Source organism: Lutra lutra, chromosome 11 (assembly GCF_902655055.1).
Source record: "Lutra lutra chromosome 11, mLutLut1.2, whole genome shotgun sequence".
In the NCBI taxonomy this organism is placed as follows: Eukaryota; Metazoa; Chordata; class Mammalia; order Carnivora; family Mustelidae; genus Lutra; species Lutra lutra.
Window position 1 is genome coordinate 17,325,470 of NC_062288.1, and position 27,924 is coordinate 17,353,393.

General features: G+C 38.4%; 1 protein-coding gene across 5 annotated transcripts; it reads right to left on the reverse strand.

The window, feature by feature from the left end:
* Positions 1-5,738: 5,738 nt before the first annotated feature.
* CBLL1 (Cbl proto-oncogene like 1) lies at positions 5,739-26,415 on the reverse strand. 5 transcript variants are annotated; one of them, XM_047694710.1, is made up of 6 exons: positions 26,261-26,415; positions 19,618-19,785; positions 15,595-15,692; positions 15,138-15,221; positions 11,808-11,881; positions 5,739-9,274 (listed from the first exon to the last, which is right to left on the reverse strand). In XM_047694710.1, the coding sequence occupies exons 1-6, from the start codon at positions 26,307-26,309 to the stop codon at positions 8,239-8,241; spliced, it is 1,509 nt and encodes a 502-aa protein (XP_047550666.1). In that variant the 5' UTR covers positions 26,310-26,415; the 3' UTR covers positions 5,739-8,238. The 5 variants fall into 5 exon arrangements, with proteins under 5 accessions (XP_047550666.1, XP_047550664.1, XP_047550668.1 ...); XM_047694708.1 differs by having other exon boundaries at positions 15,595-15,695; positions 26,261-26,407; XM_047694712.1 differs by lacking the exon at positions 26,261-26,415 and adding an exon at positions 25,284-25,425.
* Positions 26,416-27,924: the final 1,509 nt, after the last annotated feature.

Sequence of the window (27,924 nt, forward strand, 5' to 3'; positions counted from 1 at the left end):
CTCTTCCTGGTCTTAGAGGAAATCGAAGATAGTAGGACAAAGTCTGACTCTTCACGGCTGGTAATTTGGAACTCACAGGGCAGAGTATCAGCTCTAGAGCTCAATTTAGCTGGAGGATGAGATTCCGCACACGCGCTTCTCTTTTTTGCTGGCATTGTTCTTGATGCAAAGTTGTATTTATTTTATGTAATAGATAAATTTGTAACTTTGTAAAAAATAACTTTGTCAATGAGAAAAGTCTCAATCGTTTTAAACCTCACCTCTAAAGCTTTACTGTCAAAGTACCCTTCTATCATCTATTAGTGTCTTTACTGAGTCTATTAGACTTAAAATCAATGACAGTAAGGTAAAGCAAATGTTTGTTTACATAGCTACTCTTAAAAATTAGAATATAAGCACTCTTTGAAGGGACAGCTCTTAAATTTTTGAGTCATAGATACCTTACAGATTTTCATCCACCCCCACGGACTTTAGGGAACACACACACACACACACACACACACACACACACACACATTATATAGGATTTATATACCATGCCTTTAACCCCATGAATGTCGAGTTAAGACCTCTTTGTAGAGGTCAGGGAGTGGAAATTGAGATCATAGGCCTGTTTCACTGATCATTTGGCTTGGGAATGGAGCAAAAGCCTGACATAGGATTGTGGCTGATGTCTACAACTTCCCAAATAAAGGGGCTCTTTATACGCTTCTTGCTAATCAAAGTTTTTAACATGGAGCACTCCAAGCATTGCACTCCCATTTCAATCTATTCAACTTTAACATCTTAGAGGTTCACTTATCCTCACATTTAAACGTTTTCTTCTCTTAGGCTTCTAAGGTGGATATGCTTTTTTGGGTAATGGGAACACATGGGGTTGGGCCTCTCCTTACCTGACTCAGAGCAACTATTGAAAACTGGTACCAAAATCTGATCCCTGATTTAGGAAAAGGCCAAGAGATCATGTTGGAAGACAAAAAGAAAACTTATGTAAGTCAGAGCAAGCACTGAAGGGAAGAAGATATCCAGTGATGCAACTGGGAGATAGAACAACTTGTGAAGAGACAGATACGTTACTGAAATTAAGAAAGGTTGATGCTAATACATGCTGAGCAGTTCATCCTTAAAATTTTTCTAATGGTTTAAGTATTTGATACACATTCTTGTCTAAATGCAGTATCTTACCATTTGGAAATACAAATGAAATGTTCTTGACCATACACTGCATAAACTAGAACAGACCATAAGAATCTTTCATTTTTCTGCCATGTTCATCTGCACATCAATCTACTGACCTTTTCCCCCCGATCTGCTCCACCAGCATCTTTTATTGCCCCACTAATGCCAACCCCATCCTTCCAGCTGCTTAGGTTGAAAAATTGGTCAGGAAACTCTATTGACTCTACTTTTAAGATCTGTCTAGAATCAATTCATTTAATTCTCAAAACGGATACCATAAGGTAGGTATTAACGTTTGTCCCCATATTTAGAAAAGCAAACTAAAGCAAGGCTCGAAGAGGGTAAGTAATTAGTCTGTTATAGGGTTGCAGGTAGCAGAGTCCAACTCCAGAGCCAGGGTCTTCTTAATCATTAGGAAGCATCACCTCACTAAAGAAATTAACACCTGTCTAAAAACTGATCTAGCACAAGGCAGACTAAATTCAGGAACAATATAGACGCATTCTATGAATTTGTTCCTAAGCCACTAATTTCGTGTTCTACAATGAAAATGTACCCAGAGGGGCACCTGGGTGGCTCAGTCGTTAAGGGTCTGCCTTCGGCTCAGGTCATAATCCTGGGATCCTGGGATCAAGCCCCGCATTGGGCTCCCTGCTCATCGGGAAACCTGTTTTCCCTTCTCCCACTCCTCCTGCTTGTGTTCCCTCTCTTGCTGTTTCTCTGTCAAATAAATAAAATATTTTTTTAAAAGTATATCCAGAAAAGCTATTAGGGAAACACAATATAAATGCCCAGAATTTAATAAACTTAATACTTTCCTCATTATGGCTATATGTGTACGTGTATTTTCATGATACATTTTTAAATTCCTTTTGGGGGGGCGCTAATATCCTTTGAAAAAGGATATAAGAAATCTTTGGAGAAAAATTTAGGAATGACCTCCAAGGGGCGCCTGGGTGGCTCAGTGGGTTAAGCCGCTGTCTTCGGCTCAGGTCATGATTGCAGGGTCCTGGGATCGAGCCCCGCATCGGGCTCTCTGCTCGGCAGGGAGCCTGCTTCCTCCTCTCTCTCTACCTGCCTCTCTGCCTGCTTGTGATCTCTCTCTGTCAAATAAATAAATAAATAAATTAAAAAAAAAAAAAAAAGGAATGACCTCCAAGAAAAATCTCTAGATGAGTTAGAATGTGAGCTCCTAAAGGGCAGTGACCATATCTATTTCGTTCACCATTTTATACCCATATCTCACATAAACTGCTTAATTTATGCACATAAATTTATTACATTTTTTACATCATGTACATTTATTACTTTATATATTCATCCTTCCACAAGTATGACCATCATCTTCTGTGTAAATTATTAAAACCTCTGACTACTAGTCTCTCTTTACCTTCCTCATCTTTTCCAAACACAGAGCCAGAATAATCCTTCCAAAAAGAGCCAGATCATTCCATTCCTCAGAACTCCACGAAGGCTTCCCACGTCAGAGTAAGGTCAAAGTTTATGATGGCCCAGAAAGCCTGTGATTTCCCCATTCCCTGTTATTACCTCTCTAACCTTCTCTTCCTGCTAGTCTCACTCATTCCAATCCAATCTCCTTACAGTTCCCCAAATATGCCAGATGCAGCCCCCACTTTGACCTTTACAGCCTGTTTGCTTAGAAAGTTCCACCCCATGGTATCACATGGCTAACTCTCATCTACTTCAAAGATTTTTTTTTTAAAGATTTTATTTATTTATTTGACAGACAGAGATCACAAGCAGGCAGAGAGACAGTCAGAGAGAGGAGGAAGCAGGCTCCCCGCTGAGCAGAGAGCCCGATGCGGGGCTCGATCCCAGGACCCTGGGATCATGACCCGAGCTGAAGGCAGAGGCTTTAACCCACTGAGCCACCCAGGCGCCCCTCAAAGATTTTTTTTTTAATTTTGGGTGTAACCTCTACACCCAATGTGGGGCTCAAACTTACAACCCAGAAATCAAGAGTCACGTGCTCTACTAAGCCAGGCAGGCACCCAGTTTAAAGAATTTTTTTTTTTAATTTTAAGTATTCCTATTTACTTCAAATCATTGCTCAAATGTCTTCTCTTCCGGTAATTCTACCCAGACCACACTACTTAAAACTGCGAACCTCCCACTGCCGGATTATCCTTACTTTTCCTTTATCTCATAGAATTTTATCACACTTCTAACATGTTCGGTAATTTAATGAAATTTGTCGATCCTCTAGCTCTAAAGGCTTATGCACCCCAAGCGCTTAGCATACTGTCAAGCTGAATGAATGAATGAATGAATGAGTGAATGAATGAATGGTTTAGATCCCACATGGTGGTAGGTGCTCAGTCTATGTTTATTATTAGTCATGAACTACTACATTTACCATGGATTAAGATGCTGGAGCAGAGCCTGGAGCATGGAGCCTCTTTATAGTTGTCAGCTCTGCAACTAAACTGATTATAGATGGGTCATATACACCACAACTGTGACAGTACTTATCCCCGGAAGGGCAATGTTCATTGGAGGGGGATCTATACCTTTATTTGTAGCATTAATGTGTTCTATTTTTCCCAAAAGATTTATTATTTAATTAAAATACCAATATTAGGGACGCCTGGGTGGCTCAGTTGGTTAAGCAGCTGCCTTCAGCTCAGGTCATGATCCCGGTGTCCTGGGATCGAGTCCCACATCGGGCTCCTTGCTCTGCAGGGAGCCTGCTTCTCCCTCTGCCTGCTATTCTGTCTGCCTGTGCTTGCTCTCTCTCCCTCTCTCTCTCTCTGATAAATAAATAAAATCTTAAAAAAAATTTAAAAAAAAAATAAAATACCAATATTAAAACAAAAAATTAAAGGTTTGAAAGTAATGCTTAGGAAGAAAAGCACAAGGGAGCAGTATTTTTCAATCTGAAGGCAGGCAAAAGTAGAGTAATTTTAAAGGTAGATTAACAGAAAGTGGGCTTAATGCAATATGAAAATTGGTGTCTCCAACTCTGAGAATATAAATGGGATATTCTGAGTCATAGAATAACATTTCAAAATACCAGATTTTTTTAAAAGATTTTTTATTTTTTTAAGATTTTTTTCATTTATTTATTTGACAGAGATCACAAGCAGGCAGAGAGGCGGACAGATAGAGGAGGAAGCAGGTTCCCTTCTGAGCAGAGAGCCCGATGAGGGGATAGATCCCAGGACCCTGGGATAGTGACCTGAGCCGAAGGCAGAGGCTTTAACCCACTGAGCCACTCTGGTGCCCCCAAATACTAGATTTTTATCAAGACATGGTCCTGCCCATGTGTGAGAACTAAACCCATGACTATTCAATTCTGGGATTCTGTAATGCTTAAAAGATGGGAAAATTAAAATTTAACACTAAAATACTGCTTTAAGAATTGTTTTTTTTTTTTAAAAAGAGTTCTCTTAACACTTTTCCCCTCAACGACAGAAAACTGAAGGGGCATGAATCAAAACGAAAATTGTTTGAAAATCCAAATGGTTTTATTAATATCAAGTATTTTCACTGGCTTACCTCTCTGTCCCCTCTAAGCGAAGTATATCCAATATTGCTTTATTAGATTGTGCATATACCGTAATAAGTAAATTCTACTTAGTTTCTAGGCCAAAATTTAACAGATTAGTTACAAATCAGTGAAGAAAAATAAATCCACTTCGGTCAAAATATAGTATGTTTGAGTATGATTACATCAAATCTCAATTAACATCAATATTTGATGGCTAATCTAATAATTAGAAAAGTATATTTTTGTTCTAGGTACTTGTGACTTTTTTCCACATACAGCTGACCCTTCAACAACAGGGGTCTGAACTGCGTGAGTCCGCTTCCTTTTATACACAAGGTTTTTTTCTATATGGTATAGTATTGTTTTTTTCTCTTCTCTGTAACTTTCTTGGTGACATTCTTTCCCTAGCTTCATTGTTAAGAATACAGTATATAATACATATAATATGCTAAATATGTATCAAATGTGTATATAATCAGGCTATTATTAAAATTTGGGGGGTCAAAAGTTATACGTGGATTTGACTGTGCAGGGGGGCCAGCACCCCTATTTCCCACGTTGTTCAGGGTCAACTGTACTTACGATATAGGATTTTTTTCAAAATGCTCATGAGATTGGACTACAGGACTTTTCCAGAAAGAGGTAGGACACTCTTCCCGTATGTTAGAACGAAGTCTACAGCAGCTCTGTATACCTCATTATAGTAAAGTTACTTAATGTGAGTTAAAAAATTACGTTCAGATTATCTTTTCCACTTATATTTTAGTGGTATCTAGTTAGTATTTACACAATAATTTTGAGCAAATGGTTTTTACAGGGCAAAATGGATATAGTTTCTCATGGTTTTTGCAACTGATAGTTCCCCAAATACTGTATTATACTGAGAACAAGCATGCCACTGAAGAAATATTAACATTCAACTTGCTGGGTTTCATCTCAAAAAAAGTGAATCTAATTTTACTGTAAAAGTTGTATCATCACATCAACACAGAAAACTTGGCATTCACCCAAATGTGTCATCATTAGGTAAAAATTCATCTAGGCAAAATAGTATTTATGCTTCCATTTTATTGTTTTTAAGAATTAAACTGCCACCTCAGTAGTCTTAAGAGCAATATAATGAAACATACATACATTTAATTTAGACTTATGTCCATCATAGCTTCAAAGGCTTCCCTGAAATAAGGCTGGGATTCACATCTTTTTCCTTAAGGAAAGAAACACTAACAGTAATTTTGTTATCCTTCTACCCACCCACCCTCATTCAAATAATAACTGGATGAATTCAAGTCTAACACCATTTAAAAATTTTGTCTGCTATAACACATTCATCTGATCTGCCTCCCTGCATAACACATATTTTTTAAACCTAACTGAAAAGAAATCATTTTTAAAGTCTATGAGAAATCTCTTAAACATGTGGAAGTTTATCATGATACTAATTGTTTTGTCCAATACATAGGCTAAGTGGTTTCATGCCACGTTCAGCTCTAGTGAATTTCAGTAAAAACAGGAGGGCTCCTTATAGTTGAAAAGCTCTGAAGTGAATTTGGCTATTTTCTTATCACAAGAAACAAAGAATGGTATTGGGTTTTCAACAGTAATATTTTAACAGCTCCTAAACAGGGGCATGAAAAGGAATCAAGTTTGCACCAGTCCAAGTACCTACAGTAATATGATAGAAGAACTCACCACCACCATTTCACACTAGTTCATACTTCACTCCCACGCTTCTAGTAACAAGAATTTCTCACTACATCTATTGCATTAACACTGGACTCTCAAATTGCTAGATGTGAAAAATCACTCCATTAACTTAAAAAAAAAAAAGCATATTCGTTATTTTCAGCTGGTCAAGGTTGAAATGATCATTGATATCATCTCTAACTTCAGCTCTAAATTCATAGACGCCTCTGCAACTGATGATCCAAGATGAGAAACTGTTTTTTGCTTGTATCTGACAGAATTAAATGGTAAATTAGCCATCAGTTCACCCTTTGTCAAGAAGAAATGTTCTAAATTTATGCACTACAAACTAGTTAATAAATGATATCTGCATACTACATTTTTCATGTTTATATTATGCACCATTTTAGGGGGGAGGAAATACTTCACAGGGGTTTATCCAAAGGATATAAAACAATATCCTAAGAGTATTGATTTATACATATGAGATCTGTATAAAACATTAAGTGGTCATCTTAGCTGGACTGTAACAAGCCCCTATAATGCAAAAGCTGACTCTAAAGGCACCTTATAAAGCTCTGAAATTCACAATTTAGTCATCACTTTTTTCCAATACAAAATCGTCTGGTGGTCTGCACTGTTGACTCCCTTTTAAAATGTTCCAAATTTTATAGTGCTTAACCAATGAAAGGAATAGGAAATAATTAACACTTTTAAAATTTCAAGTTAGAGGAAAAAACCTTATCACATAGTAATGAAACCTGAGCAACGCAAGTTTGTGATTACAAGAACGTCCTTCATTAATATAGTATTCCTCGATGGCATTCAAATTGTACTTTTAAAACCCAAGAGACAAGAACCCACTCAAAGCACAGATCAAACTCTACCAGGAAATGAGGAATTATACAAAGCCTATTCAGCCCTAAATATTTAAGTTTAAGACAATGAGCAGAGTAGAACACACTTCATCTAGATAACACAGTTTTAAACAGTTCTATAAAATAATGTTACTTAAGATTAGTAAATGTGGTGCATCATGTGATTCCCACCTTTCGGTAGAAAGCATTAACGAGTAACAGTATCCCCCAATAGCTTGGAGCCTATAGAGTCAATTGCTTTGGCCATATCTTTCCAAATAACTACTAATGCCTTTTAATATTACGAACATAAATATGGAATTCCAATGTATTTTGGTGCTCCTGAGGCTGCCTAAAAACAAAAAGGCATCCAAGTGAAGTGCATTATATATTTAATATACCTCAAAATTTCAGTGCCTAAAATGTGAAATAATTCTCTACCATTTAACAGTCTGCCTTACAGTAAATTCTAGTAGATTTTTACTTTTAGGATTTTATTGTAACTTTGGGAAATTAGTGGTAAAACATATGGTTTTAAAAAACAGTATGTGGCTGCACTTAAATTCACATAAAAATAGCATTTTTACAACCATTTTGAAATTTAATCCTCTTACACAGGTTAACAAAATGTATCACAAGAAAAACTAAACATTGGATTTAACAAAAGCCATATTTTTAGAAGTGGAACAATGAAAAATTCTTCTCAAATTTTTTACAAATGGTCACCTCTGGGTCAATTTACCACACCCACACTAGGGGAACAAAGTTGTTAAAACGTAGCTGTGCTCAACTGAGCCACTTATCTGCACTACCGTATAGTACTTGAAGTCAATCCTAAGGTCAAGATTTAAAACCATTTTAAGAGACAAGACCCTAAATGTTTTGCGGTCACCTCAATAAGAGGTACTCTTCCTTCCCCCAAACAGTCAAAGCTTAATTAAAAGATTGACTATACATAAGTTTTTTTTTTTTCCTCATCATATCTTCAGTTCAAAGTACTATTAATCATTGGTAATACGGTCTATATCTTGTCTGATCTGGATGATGTGGTCCAGGAAGTGGGGTTTGAGAAGGCGGACCCTGCATTCGTGGAGGAGGAGGTGGCCCTCTCGGTGCAGGCCATATACCAGGACTCATTCCCCCTGGTTGTGTAAATGGAGGGCTCAGAGTTCCTTGATCTTCACTGAACTGGGGTAAAGAGTTAGGATTGTAATGGTGAGGAGGGGGTGCGGTTACAGGCGGACCACCATGCTGAGGTGGGGGAGGTCCTGGAGGAGGATGGTTCATATAAGGTGGCATCTGGGCAATAATATGTCCAGGGGGAGGGGTGATTGGTGGTGGAGCAGAGGTCATTGGTGGAGGTGGAGCTTGGCTATATACCAAGTGAGGAGTACCTGCGGCCTGGGGAGGATGTGGCATTGGATGGCTGATTGGTGGTGGAGGAGGTGGGGGTGGTGCGTAATGTTGCTGTGGAGGCATAATATGATGCGGGTGCGATACCACTGGTTGGCCCTGATATTCAGGATGGTGGTGAGCAGGTGCTGGGGCAGGAGGTGGTGGTTCTCTAGCACCTGAATTTGAGTCATCCTGAATAGGGACAGTTATTAGATTGCTGTGTTTTCTTGTTGAAATACGAAAGGTTTCCTGACTGACCGAGCGAGGTGGAGGTGGAGCCATGGACAGCTCTGCAGGAGGAGCACGGATGTCCTCGTGTGGCTGGGTATAGTGCTCGTGCGGCACGTGCTGCAAAGGGGGCGGCGGCATCATGATGTGCTGCTTTGGAGGGATATGGCTCATGTGGTGCTTGTCTGGAGGCATTATAAAGCGATCGGGGATTTCGGCCGGCGGTGGGGCGATAGGAGGATGGACGCTTTCGAGCGAAGCACGGGTAACAGGTTTTCCAGCTCTCATGTGGCGGTGGTTGATATGAGCCTGTAAGTCCCTCTGAGACAAGTACGTTCTCTTGCACCCTTGAACAATGCTACACATGAAGAGAGAACCTCGCGTACACTGCTCGATTCGCTGCACAGGATCACTACAGCTAAATTAGAAGGGGGAAAAAAAAAGATTTACTGAAAGCAGACTATAAAAACAACGCACATAACTTCACAGCTACGCCTATTTCTAAAATCAGTTGTGGAAAACACTGCAGAAGTGCACGATTAAAAGCTATAGTTACTATAAGTGAACCTTTAATCTCTCCCACTCTGTGGTCTGTTCCCTATTAAGCGTCAGCTTTTCCACCAAACTCAGAACTCTTACTACAAGAAAACATTACAAGTGCTCATCAAACAGAGTATGTTTCAAGAAAAGACCTAGTCTTAAACTATAAGAGACTCTTAATCTCACAAAACAAACTGAGGGTTGTCGGGGAGGGGGCGGGGTTGGGGGGTAGAGAGAGGGTGGTGGGGTTATGGACGTTAGGGAGGGTACGTGCTATGGTGAGTGCTGTGAAGTGTGTAAACCTGGCGATTCACAGAACTATACCTTTGGGGCTAATAATACATTATATGTTTATAAAAAATATTTAAAAATTATATATATATTTTAAAAAAAAAAGAAAAGACCTAGTCTTCCTAAGACCTTGGATGATCTGGTTGTCTCAAACAACTCTATGCTTTGCATCCATTTGCAAAAATATGCAGAAGGGAGAAACCGAAGATCTGTCATAGTCATGGAATCCAAACTTGTTTGGTATTTACTGAACAGTAAGCACATGTTGAGCAAACAGTATGACGCAGAAGATGCTATGAGGACCAGCCAAACGAGTACGACCACCCTACTCATCAGGGCTCCTAACATTCAAAACTGTCAACAACTTCAGTTCAAACCCTGACTATCCAGAGTCTCTTAAGGAAGAATCACCAATTTCACTACTAAAAGTATTACACACTCCCTTCTTAACTGTAAGCACTGAATTTAACTCAACATTTTCTTACTGACTCAGGGTCAAAATTATAACTCTTTTTCATTCACTGTATTTAATCCACACTTGCCTTTGGAGTTTTTTTGAAAGGACTGAACCAGGTATCAGAAGAAGTAGGGTCAAGTACTGGCTCTATAAACTTGGAGAGGTTTTTTTAATCTTTTTGTTTATTTCTTCATCTGCACCATGGGGTTAAACATGCATTCTACCTAACTCACAATAGTTTTTTTAATCTACTTTGCCCTACTCAGAGAAGAATATTCTAGGATAAATAAAACAATGAAAGGGAAGGACTGAATCACTAGTTCAGCACTACGTATGCACAGATACAAGCCACAATTGCAGAGTATGTGTGCTGGGTCATCTGAGAAGAAATTAAATGGCTCTACACTCTTGAGTTTGAGTTGCGCCTACACTTCCATCCTTGCTGTCAGGCTGGCTGGCACTCCTTGAACCTAGTAGGCTTCCCATGCACATGAGTGGCCATTTGGCACAGTTCTTTTTTTGCTTCTAATCTGCTACAAACTCGGAAGTACCTCTACAGTAACAGGATGTAAGGCACTTTGTTTTGGGTGATGCTTAAAGGCAACAGTGTATGGTATTCATATTAACTTGGGTTTCCATTTCTTCACTTCCTGATCTGAGTCTGGTAAGCCAAAGAGGCTTATGTTCTCTAATAGCTAAGGGCCAACCAGTGAGGTGCTTACTAGGGAGCTACTCTTAATATCTTGAAGACTAAATTCCTTTTAACTATTAATATTAGAAGACTTAGTGAATCACCCTTTCTCTCTCAGTGATGCCAATCCTCTTACAACTGTCCATAATTCTGTTCTCAACCAATACTACCAATCTTGGGCTAGCTTCTGACATAGGTCATAAAATCTCAGAAGTCTACAGTTGTTCCAAGGAAGTCTGTCACAAAGCTTTCTCAAGCCTTCTATCAGGGGTTCTAAATGGATATTAAAATTCCCAATTTATTCTGGATCTTTCAAGACCATCCCAAACTGGATCAATATCAACCAATACCTCTAAATCTTCTTCATAACTTGTCTGAGCTGATGCCATGATGGTGTCCTAAGATGTACTCGAGACATAAATAAGATTTGAAGGCAATAAATAAGAGCTTATACTTAACATAGCACTTATTATATACTAGGTACTATATATTCACATACTAGTTTAGTTCTAACAACAACACAGGGAGGTAGATACTATTATTAGCTCCATTTTACAGATGAAGAAACAACCTGTCACATAGCTAATAAGTGGCTGAATAGGGATCTGAAGTCACGAATTCTAATTCCAAAGTCTCTGGGCTCAATCACTGGTTGATACTACCTCTATAATGTCCCATCAGAAAAAAAACAAAAAACAACAAAAAAAACAAAACAACTCTTTTGATTTATAACACTAATTCTGTGATGACGAATGTATTTGTTTTGGCCAATCTGAATTGACGATATGATCTGTCATATTATCCTATCCCAAGGGGAAGGCTAAGAGCTACTCTGGGCTCACCAAGAAAGATTAGCCATGTCTGCATACTTGATATCCTGCTGCTGATTTACATCATACCCTGACCTTTAACCTAGTTTATAATTCATCCCATCACAAGCTTTATTATTTAAAAATGTAATGATAATCTTACCCTGGACACATCTTATCTCCTTTTTTTTCATGTAAAATAGCACAGTCATAGCAAAAAACATGCTTGCATGGAATCTGTGAACAGAGACATATTAGTTAAGCACAAGAGAATTTAAAATATTTCCATAAAAAATAGACATAGAAGGCACTTGAGAACGATTTGTCAAAAACACCATTTATTGAGTACTAGAATAAGTACTAGAAAAGCAACAGTTAACCTTTTTCAGTAACAAAGCAATAGAAACCTTGGCTCTTTCCCCAATAAATGTATACATATGCATCTGCTTACACTTTCTGGAAGTATAAACACTGTGAGTTTCATCCTGTGTTTCCTAGCATGTAAAGCTCCTAATGAAGCCCACACTATCCAAACCCATCTACAGATTTAATGCAATTTTTCACAGAATTAGAACAAAAAATCCTACAGTTTGTATGGAACCACAAACCCCGAACAGCCAAAGTAATCTTGAGAAAGAACAAATCTGGAAGTATCCCAATCCCAGCTGTCAAACTAAACTACAAAGCTGTAGTAATTAAAACAGGATGGTACTGGCACAAAACAGACAAATGAATGAAACAGAACTGAGCCCAGAAATAAACCCATGCTCATATGGTCAATTAATCTATGAAAGAGGAAGCAAAAATACACAATGGGGGAAACGCTGTCACTTCAATAAATGGTGATGGGAAACTGGACAGCCAGGAAAAGAATGAAACTGAACCACTTTCTTATACTATACACAAAAATAAACTCAAAATGGATTAAAAAGCTACATGTCTGACCTGAAACTGAATTCCTAAAAGAAAACACAGGCAGCAATTTTCTGGAAAGCAATCTTAGCAACATTTTTCTAGAGGTCTCCCCAGGCAAAGAAAACAAAAGCAAAAATAAATAATTGGGACTACAACAAACTAAAATGCTTTTGCACAGCAAAGGAAACCATCAACAAAACAAAAAGACAACCTGCAGAAAGGGAGAAATTTGCAAGTAAGATATCCAATTAGTGGTTAATACCTAAAACACATAAAGAACTCATACAACTCAACACCAAAACAAACGAAAAACCAAACACCACTCAATAACCTGATTAAAAATGGGCAGAGGATCTGAATAAACATTTTTCCAAAGAAGAGAGATGGCCGATAGTCATGTGAAAAGATGCTCAACATCACTAACCATCAGAGAAATGCAAATCATAACCACAATGAGATATCACCTTACATCTGTCTGAATGGCTCTATTCAAAAGGACAAGAAAGAACATGCTGGTGAGAACGTGGGGAAAAAAGAACCCCCACTGCACTGTTGGTAGGAATGTAAACTGGCACAGCCACTGTGGAAAACTGTATGTAAGTTTCTCAAAAAACTAGAACTTGAAGTACCATATGATCCAGTAATTCCACTTCTGGGAATTTACCTGAGGAAAACGAAAAACACTAATTCGAAAAGGCATATGCACCCTCATGTTTACTGCAACATTATTTATAATAGTCAAGATACGGAAGCAACCCAAGTTGTCTAATGATAGATAAATGGATAAAGAAGATGTGGTACATATACACAATGGAATATTTAAATATTATAATAAAGTAATAATAATATAAAAACAATAGTACAATAAAATAATAAATAATACAAATTAAAATACAATAATAAAAAAATACACTCATAAAGAATTAGATCTTGCATCTGCAACAATGTGGATGAACCCAGAGGGTGTCATGCTAAGTCAAGTTAGTTCAGAGAAAAGACAGGGGCACATGAGTGGCTCTGTCAGTTAAATATCCGACTCTTAATTTCGGCTCAGGTCAAGATTTCAGGGTCATGAGACTGAGCCCCACATCAAGCTCCAAACCCAGCAGTGAGTCTGCTTCTCTTCCTCTGCCCCCACACCACCCCGCCTTGCTCATGAGTGCACACACTCTCTCTCCCTTTAAATAAATCTTTAAAAACAAAACAGAAAGACAAATGCCATATGATTTCACTTACATGTAGAATGTAAAAAACAAAACAAATACAACAAAAAGAGAAACAGTCATAAATACAGAGAACACATTAGTGGCTGTGGCAAAATAGGTGAAGGTGATTAAGAGGTACAAACTTCCAGCTATGAAACAGTCACAGGAATGAAAAGCACAGCATAGTCAATATTGAAATATACTGAACTGTGTTATACAATATTGAAATATTGTCAATAATATTGTAATAACTTTGTGTGGTGAAAGACGGTAGTAAGCAAAGTGTAATGTATGTAATTGTCAAACTATTATGTTGTACACCTGTAACTTATTTATTTATTTATTGAACAATTTTATTTACTTGACAGAAAGAGACACGGTGAGAGAGGGAATAGAAGCAGGCGGAGTGGAGAGGGAGAAGCAGGCTTCCCGCTGAGCAGGAAGTCCAATGCGGGGCTTAATCACAGGACCCTGTGATTATGACCTGAGCCAAAGGCAGATGCTTAACACTTAATGACTGAGCTACCCAGGTGCCCACGTGAAACTAATTTAATGTCAACTATACTTCAATTAAAAATAAAAAATTTAAAATAAAAAAAATAATTTTTAAAAAAGCTCCCAAAGAATACTATAACCATGTTTTATCTTATCCTGTTCCTACTGAAACTATTCCAAAGCAATAAAATAATAAGATCTCCTACATTTAAGTAGTATTTTTCTCTGACATTAATGAACCTATAAAACTCTAAAAATAAATCAAAAGGAAACAGAAAAATGGTGTTAAACCATTTTAAAATTCACAATCCATTACTGTTGATTAGTTATGTTATACAGCAAAGCAAGGGAGTACATTTTATGCCCTCTACCAGCAGACATGTAACTGAGTTCAATTTTTATCAAACACAAATGTGAAATTATCTTTTTTTAAGGGAGGATGTGTCAAAATTACTATAAAAATACAGCTGGGGGGTTGTAATTGTTTTTAATGATTAGAATTCAACTCTCCAAAATTCTAAATAGTATTAGTTTTACATTAAAAGTTATAACCATCAAAAACGAGTAACTGATTTTATTCTTTAAACAAGAAAAAAATTTTTCCTTAATGAACTGTAATAAATGTACACTAACAGGTATCAAACAGTCCAAAGAAGTAAGTTTTCAGAAGTCAGTTTCCTTAGTATTTTTCAACTAATTCAAGAATTTGTCAGTTAAATGCATGTTATCCCAAAATTTCCCTTAGCTATTTCATGCTTATTTAAAAATGTCACAAACTTAGTCATTGAACAGTGATAAACCTACCTACTTAAATTTCAGAATCCTATCTCTACGCAAATGTTTACGTTTACTAAAACATTTAATTTAGTAATACTTACCATTCGCCCATAGATTTTAATAGGCAATCCACATTTGTCACAGAAATGAACTGGTGTATCATCCTTTTCACCTAAGATGTTTATCTGTTGAAATGATATAATTAAAATTTTTTTTAAGCATTTCTAAAAATTTTATTTATAATTTATGCAATGAATTGGTTAGCATTTATAAAAATTGTTAGAACCATTAAGGTTTTTTGGTATAATTCCCATATATTCCATATCATTAGCTGTGCCACTGTTAGGTTTTTTTTCTCTTAGTGTTTACAGTTATTGATTTTACTTGACTTTACTGAAAATTACTTCAAATTATTTTTGAAAATAGTGGAAACAGGACATTAATGAACACATCATTTGAGTGTTCTAAAAAGTGTAATAGCTGTAATAAAAGCTCAAACCATTCTTTAAGTATTCTGATTGTTTTTATTGTTCTAATAAAATTTACTTTTAGTTATACCTGGAAGTCCCAAAAAAGGTGTCCAGGAAATCTTCTCTGATTTCCAAACAGTTCGCCTCCTTTACAGTCATACCGTTCTTCTTCATTATAATCAAATCCTTCTGAGAAAAGAAAGTGTTAAAGATTAACTTTTCACAGCCTAAATTTCATTTTGGAAGTACATGCACATGGCACCACAGACCTGTTCACTGAAAAGCCCATCTGACGCCTTTCAAAGCTCTTCTAAGGACAAAATAATCAAGACTAGTTTAAATCGAGTTTAAAATATCAGCTAGAGGGGCGCCTGGGTAGCTCAGTGGATTAAGCTTCTGCCTTCGGCTCAGGTCATGATCTCAGGGTCCTGGGATCGAGTCCTGCATCGGACTCTCTGCTCAGTGGGGAGCCTGCTTCCCTTCCTCTCTCTCTCTGCCTGCCTCTCCGTCTACCTGTGATCTCTCTCTCTGTCAAATAAGTAAATAAAATCTTAAAAAAAATATATCAGCTAGAAATGATCTTGGCAACCATCTAGTCCAATTCTCTTACTTCACGATTGAGAACACTGTAGTTTGGAGACCCATAATAACACACAGATTAGTGGTAGAGCCAGAAACAGACCTCTAAAAATCTTCACTCCCACTCAAGTGCTCTTATTAACTCAACAGACTATCCCTAACATAAAACTTCACTAATTACCATCATCACACTTGTTGCACAAACTTTAAAGATACTCATCACCACTTATTCTAATCTACCTACAAAAGTGGTATCATGTTGCAAGTGGCTGATTTTTTTTTTTAAGATTTTGTTTATTTGACAGAGAGAGATCACAAGTAGGCAGAGAGGCAGGCAGAGAGACAGGGAAGCAGGCTCTCTGCCGAGCAGAGAGCCCGATGCAGGACTGGATCCTAGTACACTGAGATCATAACCTGAGCTGAAGGCAGAGGCTTAACCCACTGAGCCACCCAGGCGCCCGCAAGTGTCTTATTTTATTGCAAAAGTATATAATGGAAACAAAGAATTCTTCACGTTTTCTTCTTATAACTTAAAATTAGGTATCCTCTCCTTCAGTCTTAAAACTGAGCCTGATTTTAGACATACCTCATCCTTTCAGTTAAAACCTCTCCCTGGTTTATCAACCAAACAGCAGAAGCCGTATCATATCTATTCACAAGTATCCTCCACTACACTGCATATACCAATAAAGTTATGAAGATCAAATGGGCTCAATTTCTCTGACCCTGATCATAATCTTCTCATCTCACACAAAAGAAGAGAAAACTAATGGGCAGTGTGATGGTAATTCTAGGTAGAATCCAATTACCTAAAGTAAAGCTGAGAAGACACAGCTATCCCTCCAAAATGCCAGGCTTCTCATGTCTCTTTTGGCCCTAGAACTGGTAAACAGAATAGCTCAAGCACACAAGTTTTAACTTTACCCACATGGCTAAATTACAGCACCTGTGTATGGAGTGGTCCGTGGACATACACACAAATACAGCAATGCAAGGATTCTTCAAAGCTGATCTAGATACTCAGTGCACTGCTAATGATCTCCAATACAGAGTAGAGTTCAAAGAGTGTTCTTATAAAGTTACAAATGAGTGACCTTAAGTAAGTCTTCTTTTTTTTTTAAAGATTTTATTTATTTGTTTGACAGATAGAGATCACAAGTAGGCAGAGAGGCAGGCAGAGAGAGCGAGAGGAGGAAGCAGGCTCCCTGCTGAGCAGAGAGCCGGATGTGGAGCTCGATCCCAGGACCCTGGGATCATGATCTGAGCTGAAGGCAGAGGCTTTAACCCACTGAGCCACCCAGGCGCCCTTAAGTAAGTCTTATGAGGCCCATTTATACCTTATAAAAGCTGCTGTCATTGAAACTCAAAATAAGGAAAATCAATTTCTCTTATTTATCTAAAATGCAGAAAATTATTGCATAAAACAACAGACAAGAAAATGAGGAACATATAATCATTTTTCAAAGTAGTTCAACCTGTATTCCCATTCTTAAAACTACATATAAATTTATACAGGTATCATAACAGAACCCAAAACTCCTTATTTTGATAAATGCTTAGGAAAAGCACCAATCACTTATTATTTTTTTACCCCAAATAAGTGAATCTAGAGTAGTCAAACATTATCTTCAGCCTCAGTTTGCTCTATTGAGAGAGAGAATGGTAACAATTCCTTATAGAAAGTGTGTGGGCTTGCGGGGTTAGAGAAGAGGGAATGAAGGGATATCTGAGAGGAAAAGGATAGAAGGGGGTTTGTAACTTTATTGCCTTGTTGGATTATTACAACAAGAATTTATTTGCATACTACTGTGCAGTTTTTAGAAATTACTGAAAGAAACCAAAAGACCAAAGAGGGTGCACCCTAGGTTATGAATAGTGTGACAGCAGCCCTAAGTTGTACCACTACAGTTTATAACATTTGACTTCAAATGTATTTGTTCGGATGGGAAGAGATACCCTACAATAAAAGGAACCATAATATGAGGTATAATTAAAATATTGTGATTCCAAAAAGATATAGAGATAGACTGTTGGAATAGAACAGAAAATCTAGAAACAGACACAAATACGTTTAGACCTTCAATGTATGATAATGATGGCATTCCTATTTGGCACAGAAACGACAGATCATTCAACAGTTGGGACAAATAGCCAGCTGTTTAAGAGAAAAAATAGAGCCAAACTCCACTTTACTTTTTTAATAACCAAATATTTGTCCATAAATGTTCCAATGCCAGCTAACTTTTTCTGTAAAAGGCTAGATAAGTGTGTATTTTAGGCTGTGTTGGTCTCTTGTAATAACTCAACTATGCTATTACAGTGTGAATGAAAGAAGCCGTGAACAGAACTTAAATGAATGGGCATGGCTGTGTTCCAATAAGACTTTACAAAAACTGGGCTGGATTTGGTCCACAAGCCATAGTTTGCTGACCCTGTACTGAAGAGTAAGATGGGAAAACTAATTTATGCTCATGAAATAGGGAAAAGGCCTTTCTAAGGATTTTATAAAACCCAGAAGTCATAACAGAAAAGACTGGATTGGTATCTGACTACACAGAATCTTCAAACTTCTATACAATAAAAATTGTATATAGAACATGTAAAAGACAAATGGTGAATGTACACAATATATGACAAAGAGCCAATCTGTGCATTCACTGGGAAAGGACTCATAAAAGCCAACTGGTAAAATAATTTATAAAAAAACTCATAAAAATAAAGAGAAAGACAACAAAACAGAAAAAATTAAAGGATATGAACAGGTAGATCCTTCACAAAAGAAATAATCAATACTATAAAAAGATATATATATATACATATATATAACCCCACTCATAATTAAAGAAATGTATGTCAAAACAAAAATTTTAAAAGGTTAATAGTCCCAATATTGGTGTGTGGGAATTAAACTGATTTTTTTTTGCAAAGCTATTTGAAAATATTCATTAAATTCTAAAATGCACAGTATCTATCAAGTTATAAAATACCTAAATCATGCAAAACGTAAATTCTAAACCAAGGATGCATGCTAAGCTATATGTACAAGAATATTTACTACAACACTGTTTTCAACAGCAAAAAAGTTAGAAAAATTATTAAATTATGACATATCCATTAAGAAAATATCTAAACCTATTTTCTTAAATGAGCACAACTGTACATCCTGATAAACTGCAAAACTTCAAATGCATCTTACATGCAAAAAGGGCAGTTATACATCAAAAAGTTACTATAAAAAATTACTTTGGTGAAGTATTGTCAAGGGAGAGGAACAAATTTCACTTTTAGTACTATGTTTTCTGCAACATTATTTAGTTTTTTCTTTTAACAACAGGCAGTGTTACTTTTAATAACAAAAGAAAAAAAAAACAAAAATATTATAAAGGAAAAGTACATGCCAAAATGAGAAGTCAAACAGAAAGACTAAAATATGAAGACAGTAAGATAAAAAAAGATCTTAAATAAATAAAGAAGACCACATGGATTATTTGGTGGAATGAGACTTCCGGACTTCTCAACTTAAACAAATTACCTTCATCCCCAGGTGGAGCCTTTGCAGGCATCCTGTTTATAGTCCTTGGAGCTCGAGGTGCGGTTTTGGTTTTGTTCCCTTGTTTGGAGATGAGCTTTATAGGAATTCGTCTTCGAACATCAAGACCACCCAACGATCCAGAACTATTAGTGCCTTGTAACTCATTATCTATGTCAGAAGAAAAAAAGTTGTGATTTCTTTCAGTTATCCTTTTCTGAAGGTTATTCTGACACAGGTATTAAAATCACATACCCAACATTATCAAGGGCTAAATATCTGGGCTCTGATTTTAAATATTATGTTATATAAGTTTAAACACTAATTTTCTCTGTACTGGATAAAACCTTAAAGCAATGCTTTTTGAGACACAGAACTCTTTAAAAAGTTGACAAAAGTTATAGAACCTCTCCCTGAAGTAGACAAAAATTTTCATGACTCCAGAAGAGTTCACAGAAAACATAAAACCCTTCACGGGTCCAAGATAAGAATTTCTGTCTTTAACCAGAAGAGATTTTCTTAAAAGGAAACAAAAAAAAGAAAAGAAAAAAAGAATAAGAGGAAGGAGAAGAAGGAAAAGAAAGAAACCATCCCTATTCTCCACCAAGCACACAAAACACTTAAGTCTGTGAAGTGAATCTACATTAGGACAATCAAAACCAACACAAAGCTAACACTGACAATGGCAAAATTAAATAAATAATGCATCTGAAAATGAGTTAGTTTTAAGGAAGGTGATTATTTCCTTAAGTGTAAAATGGTTTTTCTAAAAAAGTATTCAAGAACAGCAAAAATTACTACACCATTTAATAGTAGAAATACGCAATAATGTATTTGTGCTATACCCCTCCTAGAGATAAAATGCAAGTGTGTTATTCTGAACAGCATCATAATGGAAAGTTAGAGTTTAGGAGGATGCAAGGTTTCTGTGATTAAACTAGATCTAAACAAGGAACACTTTCTAAGTCCCTGCTTGTTATTAGCTATGAAACAAATTAATTTCTCATGAGTAATGGGAGCATTATTTCATAGAACTGACTCCATCTGAAGGTTGTCTCCCTTTTTTAAGTCTATGACAAAATATTACAATACAGAAAATATTCACCTTTACCTACTAAAGACACAAAGGGAAATTCCCTAAAATAGGAAATGCAAATAAAATAATTTAAAAAAATAGTAATGTTTTAAATGTGAAAATTACTGAACTGTCCCCACAGGAGATATTACCATCAAGATTGATAGGCACACTGTTCACATCACATTCAGTAAAAGCCAAATTTGGAAAGTAACCTAGTACTAATGACCTCCAAGGGCTACTAGGATCAGACACATGTTAAATTCACATCAATTTGCACTCTTCCTGAACAATATTTATTTAAGTTTTATTTATCTACAAAATCTCTATACCCTACATGGGACTCAAACTCACAACCTTGAGATGAAGAGTCGCATGCTCTTCTGACCAAGCCAACCAGGTGCCCCTCTTTCTGAGCAATATTTAGAACAAAATTCAAGATACGTTCTTAACAATTAATTAAGTATCTTTCAGTCTACTTTCTTTTTTTTTTTAATTTTTAATTTTTTTTTTATTTTTTCAGCATAACAGTATTCATTATTTTTGCACCACACCCAGTGCTCCATGCAATCCGTGCCCTCTACAATACCCACCACCTGGTGCCCCCAACCTCCCACCCCCCACCCCTTCAAAATTCTCAGATCGTTTTTCAGAGTCCATAGTCTCTCATGGTTCACCTCCCCTTCCAATTTCCCTCAACTCCCTTCTCCTCTCCATCTCCCCTTGTCCTCCATGCTATTTCTTATGCTCCACAAATAAGTGAAACCATATGATAATTGACTCTCTCTGCTTGTCAGTCTACTTTCTATTATTACTTTTATAATAGCTAATCCTCAAAGAAAAAAATTCATGGAAAGGAATTACATGGTTAGCTAAACTCTTGAATTAGGATAAACCCAACTTGGTCAACTTTCAACACTTCACAAAATGTATTAACAAGTTGAATAATATATTTCATCTGCTTCCATTCTAGTTATTTATGTAAAAGTACCTACAAGCAAAGTAATAGCCAAAGGACAGACATGAATCAACTTTTTTTCTTATTCAAAAGGTATTCCTGACTTTTCAATAAAATAAAAAAGCAAGTTAATGTAGACAAATTTAACAGTTCGGTGTTGTCCTTCAGATATTAGAAGGACTCAATGGTTTAACCTAGAGGAATGACCAAAATACCAACACTTCATTACAGCAAATCCTTTTCCTACCATCCTGAACACGTGTCACAACAGTAGCTTGCTTAGTCTCCCACACTTTTTAGGAAGTCCACTGCCCTTTAACACCTTGGCGCCGACCTCACAAACTGCAAGCCCATAAAGCTTTTAAGCATTTAAGAGTGACATCATTCTGGGTTTGTCTCTCTTTTCTTTTTAATTAAAAATCAGAAAATACAGCACAATTTCTTTTTGAATATGCCAACTAAAAATATGAAGCCCATAACTACAAAAATCCTTGGATATTATAGAGAAAATGAGAACTAAAGCTATCACTGTCATTTATTTTTCTTTTTTTATTTTATAAAGATTTTCTTTTTAAGTATTCTCTACATCCAGTGGGGGGCTTGAATTTATAATCCCAGGATTGAGTCAGTCACATGCTCTACCGGCTAAACCGGCCAGGCACCTCTTTGAGGCCATTTAAGATGAATCCACTTTAAAAAGGAGTAACACTTTCATATTATAGTTTTTTTTTATTTCGTTTAGAATTTTATCCTGAAATAAAGGAACCAAGAAATACCTTACCAAATTTAGATTTCAGTTACAACCAAGAGCTGATTCTTAGAAGGACCAAAGAATGAATCAAGGTTAAATCATACTTTCCTGGAGTAGTTTTTCCTGGCAAAATTCTATTAGAACACTACAAGATAGCCTTCATATTATGTTTGACTTTTCAGCATAATCATAAATTCAGTCAATTTTGTGTATAATATTCAAGGGTATCCTCAATTTCCCCAAGACCCTCTCTTAATCCTTTGACATTAAAATCTTTCTTTTAAGATGCCTACCTAATCATAATGTCTTCAATCAACTGGCATTTCCTCAACTTGCCAACGATTTCATTTGCAATTTAAACACTTACCAAATTCACGCTTAAGAATCCCATGAAAACCTGAATCTTTTGCAAGGTTTATAATGAAGCAAGGAAAATGACTTATAATAAAATTAAAAGAATAGAAAAAGAGGTGCCTGGTTGGCCCAATCAGTAGAACGTGTGACTCTTGATCTAGCGGTTGTAAACTGGAGCCCCAGGTTGGGTGTAGAGCTTACTTAAAAATAAAATCTTAAAAAAAAAAAAAAATAGAAAAGGAGCAGCAGTGTTATCTGAGTAAGAACTAATTTTTAGGTGGTCAGCTCATTTGTGAATATTTTCATGTCAGGATGACTCTTTCCTTTCTTAGGCAACATTTTAACTTAAAAACTACGATAACAAATACTCAGAGACATACCGAGCCCTACTACAACTTCCTAATATAACATCCTCTAAACTGTGCAATGGGCTTGACCCCCAATTCCACAGGCTCTAATGATAACTGTTTTGCTAAAGCTGCATGTTTGCTACTCAAACACCAATGTCCCAGAGTTTCAATTCTACAAAACTTCCAAATACTAGAGTTCCTTACATACAGCCTGGGTGTTGGCCCTCTTCTCCTCTGTATTCTCATTCAAGTGATCTCATCCATCCTCATTCCATAAAATATGAGCTATCTGGTCCTAAGTCTCAAATATGTATTTTTCAACCCACATCTTTCCTCTGATCTCCACCTGACATCTCCCCTTGTATGTCCCAGTACACAGCTCATACTTAGCAGTCCAAAATCTCATTCCCAAGTTCCCAGGTCTCAGCTTTACCACTTAAAAAAAGTCTGTTTCCTTCCCAAGTTTTCTCCAACTTAGTAACAGACACTACCTAGCTGTCAAACCAGACACCTAGGCATCTCTGCTTTCCCTTGCAAAGCTCCTACTGAGTTCTACCATGAAAATATGGAATCTGCACATTTCCCTTTTCCCTAAACCAAGCCAACTTCACTAAGATGAGCCTCTGTTCTTGTCTACTGCAATCACCATTTCAATTGTCTATTTTCTATTACTCTTTCCTCCCTCTCTTACACCATTCCGCATGAACAACCTATTGTCTTTTTAAAAGAACTTATGTTTCTCCTGTACTCCTGTTCAATAGCTTCACATTGCACTTAAAACAGAATCAAATCTTTACCATGGCCTTCAAAGTCTTTTATGATCTGACCCCTGCTTTCCTTTCCAATCTCTTAGGGCCCTTTTCTTCTTGCTAATCTGCAGCTGACTAACCTCTACATTTTCCTTCCTCAGAATCTTTGTATTTGCTAGAAATGCTTTCCTCCTCATTAATTCCAAGGATGGATTCTTCTCATCTATCAGATCTCAGCTTGTAAATACTACCTTTACAGAAAGACCCTCCCTGACCACTCTCTCTGAAGCTTCCTCCTATTTAGTCTTTACCACAGTTTTTTTTTTCAAAGCACTCATCATGATCTGTAATGTTTACGTTTAAAAAACAAAACAAAAACAAAAAACTTGTCTATCTTGTCTTCCCCAACAGAATGTAATCTCCATGAGGTCAGGGACTCAGTCCGTCTTGTTTACAATTCCATCATTCCATCTCCAGGCATACAGGTATCTAGTGTATGTTATGCTGACTAGCACTCACTAAATTTTATAGAAATATAATTTTGTATCTATATGTACAAAATTAAGTAGGTATTTGATGATTGAGAGCATCCTAACCAATAGTTAATACAAGGAATATCCTTTTTTCCTACTTACGATACGGCTGATAGAACTGTACGGAACACTAACTCCAAGTGCACTCATTCAATATTCAAAAACCACAAAGAAGAAAAAGCCAAACAACACATAGCGAAGAGCGGAGTCATTCTTACTTGAAGAAAGAGATCAGGATATCTTGAATCTATGCTCTCCTTTATAAACGCCCCCAAATGATGAGTAAGGACCACAGCCGGAGCGCGGGGCATGCTTTGGACTCAGGCAGAAAAAGCCGCTCGGAGTATGATTCCGAAAACCATATCCGACTCCCTTCTCCCACCTCTAGTCCATGAAGGACCGGAGAGACAATAACGACCCGCAGTGACCACCGCAGCACCCGCCCAAGGCTGGCTGAGACAGCAGGAAGTCTCCAACCCACTCCCGCGCATCGACTCCCAGCGTAAAGAGCTTTCCCGACTCTGAGATTGGAATCTACCCGCCAGTCCCCAACACGTAGAGTAGAGCACCCGGTATGAAGGAAAAAAAAAAGAAGAAGAAGAAGCCAGGTCTCTCTCGTCCCCACGAGGCCCCACGCCGCCCACCGTCTGGGCTGGGAGCTCAGCAGAACCAGAGAAGCGGCTGTTGCCGGCACCGAGGCTGTAGGTACCACACCGGACGGTAGGCCGGGAAGCAGCAGGCCCTTGCCGGGCACGGGGAGGGGTCTGTAAGATTTCTTCCTCACCGCCACCCCCCACTGCTGTAGGGCGAGCGTATCCCCTCTCTGCCCGCTGGGCAGCCAGTCCCAGGCCGGCCAAGGGGGCATGGAACCGGGACCCCCACTGCCTCCGCCTCCTTACCAGTGTGATCCATGATTCGGCTCGCAGGGCACAGTGGGAACGGAAGTAAACCGCGCCGGAGTCGCAGCGAGCGCGTGCGCTCTACCTTCCGGAGCCCGGGAGGCGGAAGTGCGGCCAAGTTGCCGCGGCTTTGGCCTCCACAGGCTTCCTGCTCTCTTATCCACTACCCAACTCCCGTGAGGGAGTCAGGCATAGTTTGGGGAGAGAGGGACAAAGAGGTTAAGCAAAGAGCTTCCAAGTCCAGGTTGCTGAGCCTTCTCCTCGCGTGCTTCAAGAGAGAATAGCCTTTAACTACGGAAAGGAGACCCACGGAAGCAGGGGAGGGGGAGAGCAGTAGTAGCCGGAGGAATAAGCTCGCGGCAGGTAAGGCGCCTGCCCGCCTCCGCAGAGCGTTGCCTTCTGGGACTTGTAGTGCGCTGGGCCCCCGGAGCCGGTCAGGCCCACTGCGCAGGCTCGGCCGTTGGGCTGGCCCCACCCCGGCGGGCGGAGTAACGGTTTGGAATCCCCCGGAGTGCGCGAGCGCTTGTCTCCTCCACCCGGTGCAGGGAAAGTGTAAACACGCGCGCCCCGAAGGCGTCCTCCAGTGGGAGGTTGCCCAGGGGATGGCTGGGCTGGGAGAAGAGAGAAAGGCTCTTTGCATATTGTCTCAAATTTGCTTTGTCCTGGCGAGCTCCGCAAACCCACGCAGAGCCGACTTGGTATACACCCCTGTTCCCACCGCTTGAGTTTCTAACGGTTGTAACGCCGAACGCTCAACTAGCACTCGTATTTCCTAGCCAGGAGCGCCCGGACCACCTAAGGGCGCGGGGGAGCCGCGGCTGCCCCTCGGGCGGGGACGGCGGCAGGGAAGTGCGGAGCGGAGCCGGAGAGGGATGCACGCGCAGTGAGGCGGAGAGAGCGGCGAGGCCGGCCGGAAGGGAGAGGGTGAAAAGGAAAGGCCTAAAATGAGGAAGAGAGAGTTAGCACACGGGCAGTACCTAGTTCCAGTTCTTGGTCCCCGGGGGCTGTGGTTGCGGCTGCCTTCATCGTCCTCAGCCAAAACAAAGGAAAGTGCCACAGAATGGTTCCTGGGGACCTTCAGTGCGGCCTCCACCTCGCCGACTCGGCTCATGTGTGTCCACTCCCTTCTCCAACCCTTTACACTTGGTGCTCTGGGATGAGTAGAAAGGAGCACAATTAGGAGAAAACACGAGCTTGGGAGCCGAGGGATTTGGGTTCTATTCCTGTCGTCCCTTGGTGACATCATTACCTTGGCTTGTTCACGCTTTCAGTGCCAGAGTTCCTGGATCAATAGAGGGTTGTTGTTGTTGTTGTTATTATTATTATTATATTGCCCTAATAGGAATGTTTTCGCGGTACTGAATTCTGGATACAGGGTGTGCAGTGGTGTGTTGTATCTAGAGTTATGCAGTAACACCTTTGAGTCATAAAGATCAGACCTGTGTTCTCTGTTATCTGCTGAATGCTTTAGTGGGGTGTTTTTTTTTTTTTTTTTTAAAGACTTCCCCGCTATATCTGAAGCGTTATAATCAAGTTTTTAGATAACAGTTAACAGCTGAGGATAATTGTGAATCAGAGGTACCCCCCTGCTTTTGTTGAAATGTATATTTCTGTTTAATGAGTAGTTTCCAAGATGCTTTAAAAAAAAAAAAAAAAAGATTTTATTTGCCTGACAGATCACAAGTAGGCAGAGAGGCAGGCAGAGGGAAGGGGTGGGAAGCAGGCTCCCTGCTGAGCAGAGGGACTTCATGACCTGAGCCAAAGGCAAAGGCTTTAACCACTGAACCACCCAGGTGCCCCTCCAAGATGCTTTCAGTTGCAGAGCTTATTTTTTGTTTTGGAGGTTGGAGGAAGTTTGACCATACTTGACTGTTTCTCTAAATACAATGCTAATATGATCAGGCATTTTTCACCCACTTGGGGTACAAAGGAAGGTAGTTTTCACCTAGGAGAAGTCCTCTCTTTGTGGGTTTTTTTTTTTTTCCCCTCTCCTATTTAGCCTGTCAGCCATACTTCAAATTAATGCAAATCCAGGTTCATATTAGCCTCTGCCAGTGCTCATATTTAAAGAATTAGAATAAAAAAGGGCCTTCAAACTATATTTTACATAATTTAGTCTGTAAATCAGCAGTTGTGTCAGCACTTACTGGTGCATCCAGTTATGAAAATTTACTGAGGGAAACTCACTTATTTTAGATTTCCTGTTGATAAGATGTTAGACAAACATTTGTTGAATTATTTGTTTGACATCTGTTGCTTTCATGCAGTGCTTATAGCATCTGTGTTCTGTATTCATTTCCCCTTAACTGTAGTTGCCTCACTTTATCAGGGCGGTAGCAGTGTGACAAATTAATGTCTTTACCTAAACTGATAAGTGAAAGTGTACATAGACTTTTATTTGATTACTGCCCTTTGGTATCCATTGTTGGTGACCTGTGTGCTATAATCACAATTTATTAAAAGTCAACATTCTCAGTACACTCTACATGCCTTCTATGTAATAATCTATTATTATTGATTGTTACTTAAACAACTTTTATAAAATGAAAATTAAAAATAAAATTAGCAGCACAATTTAAAACAACAACAAAAAATCGACATTCATATTGATTTTACAGCTTGGTGCTGTCCTGAGGTTTAT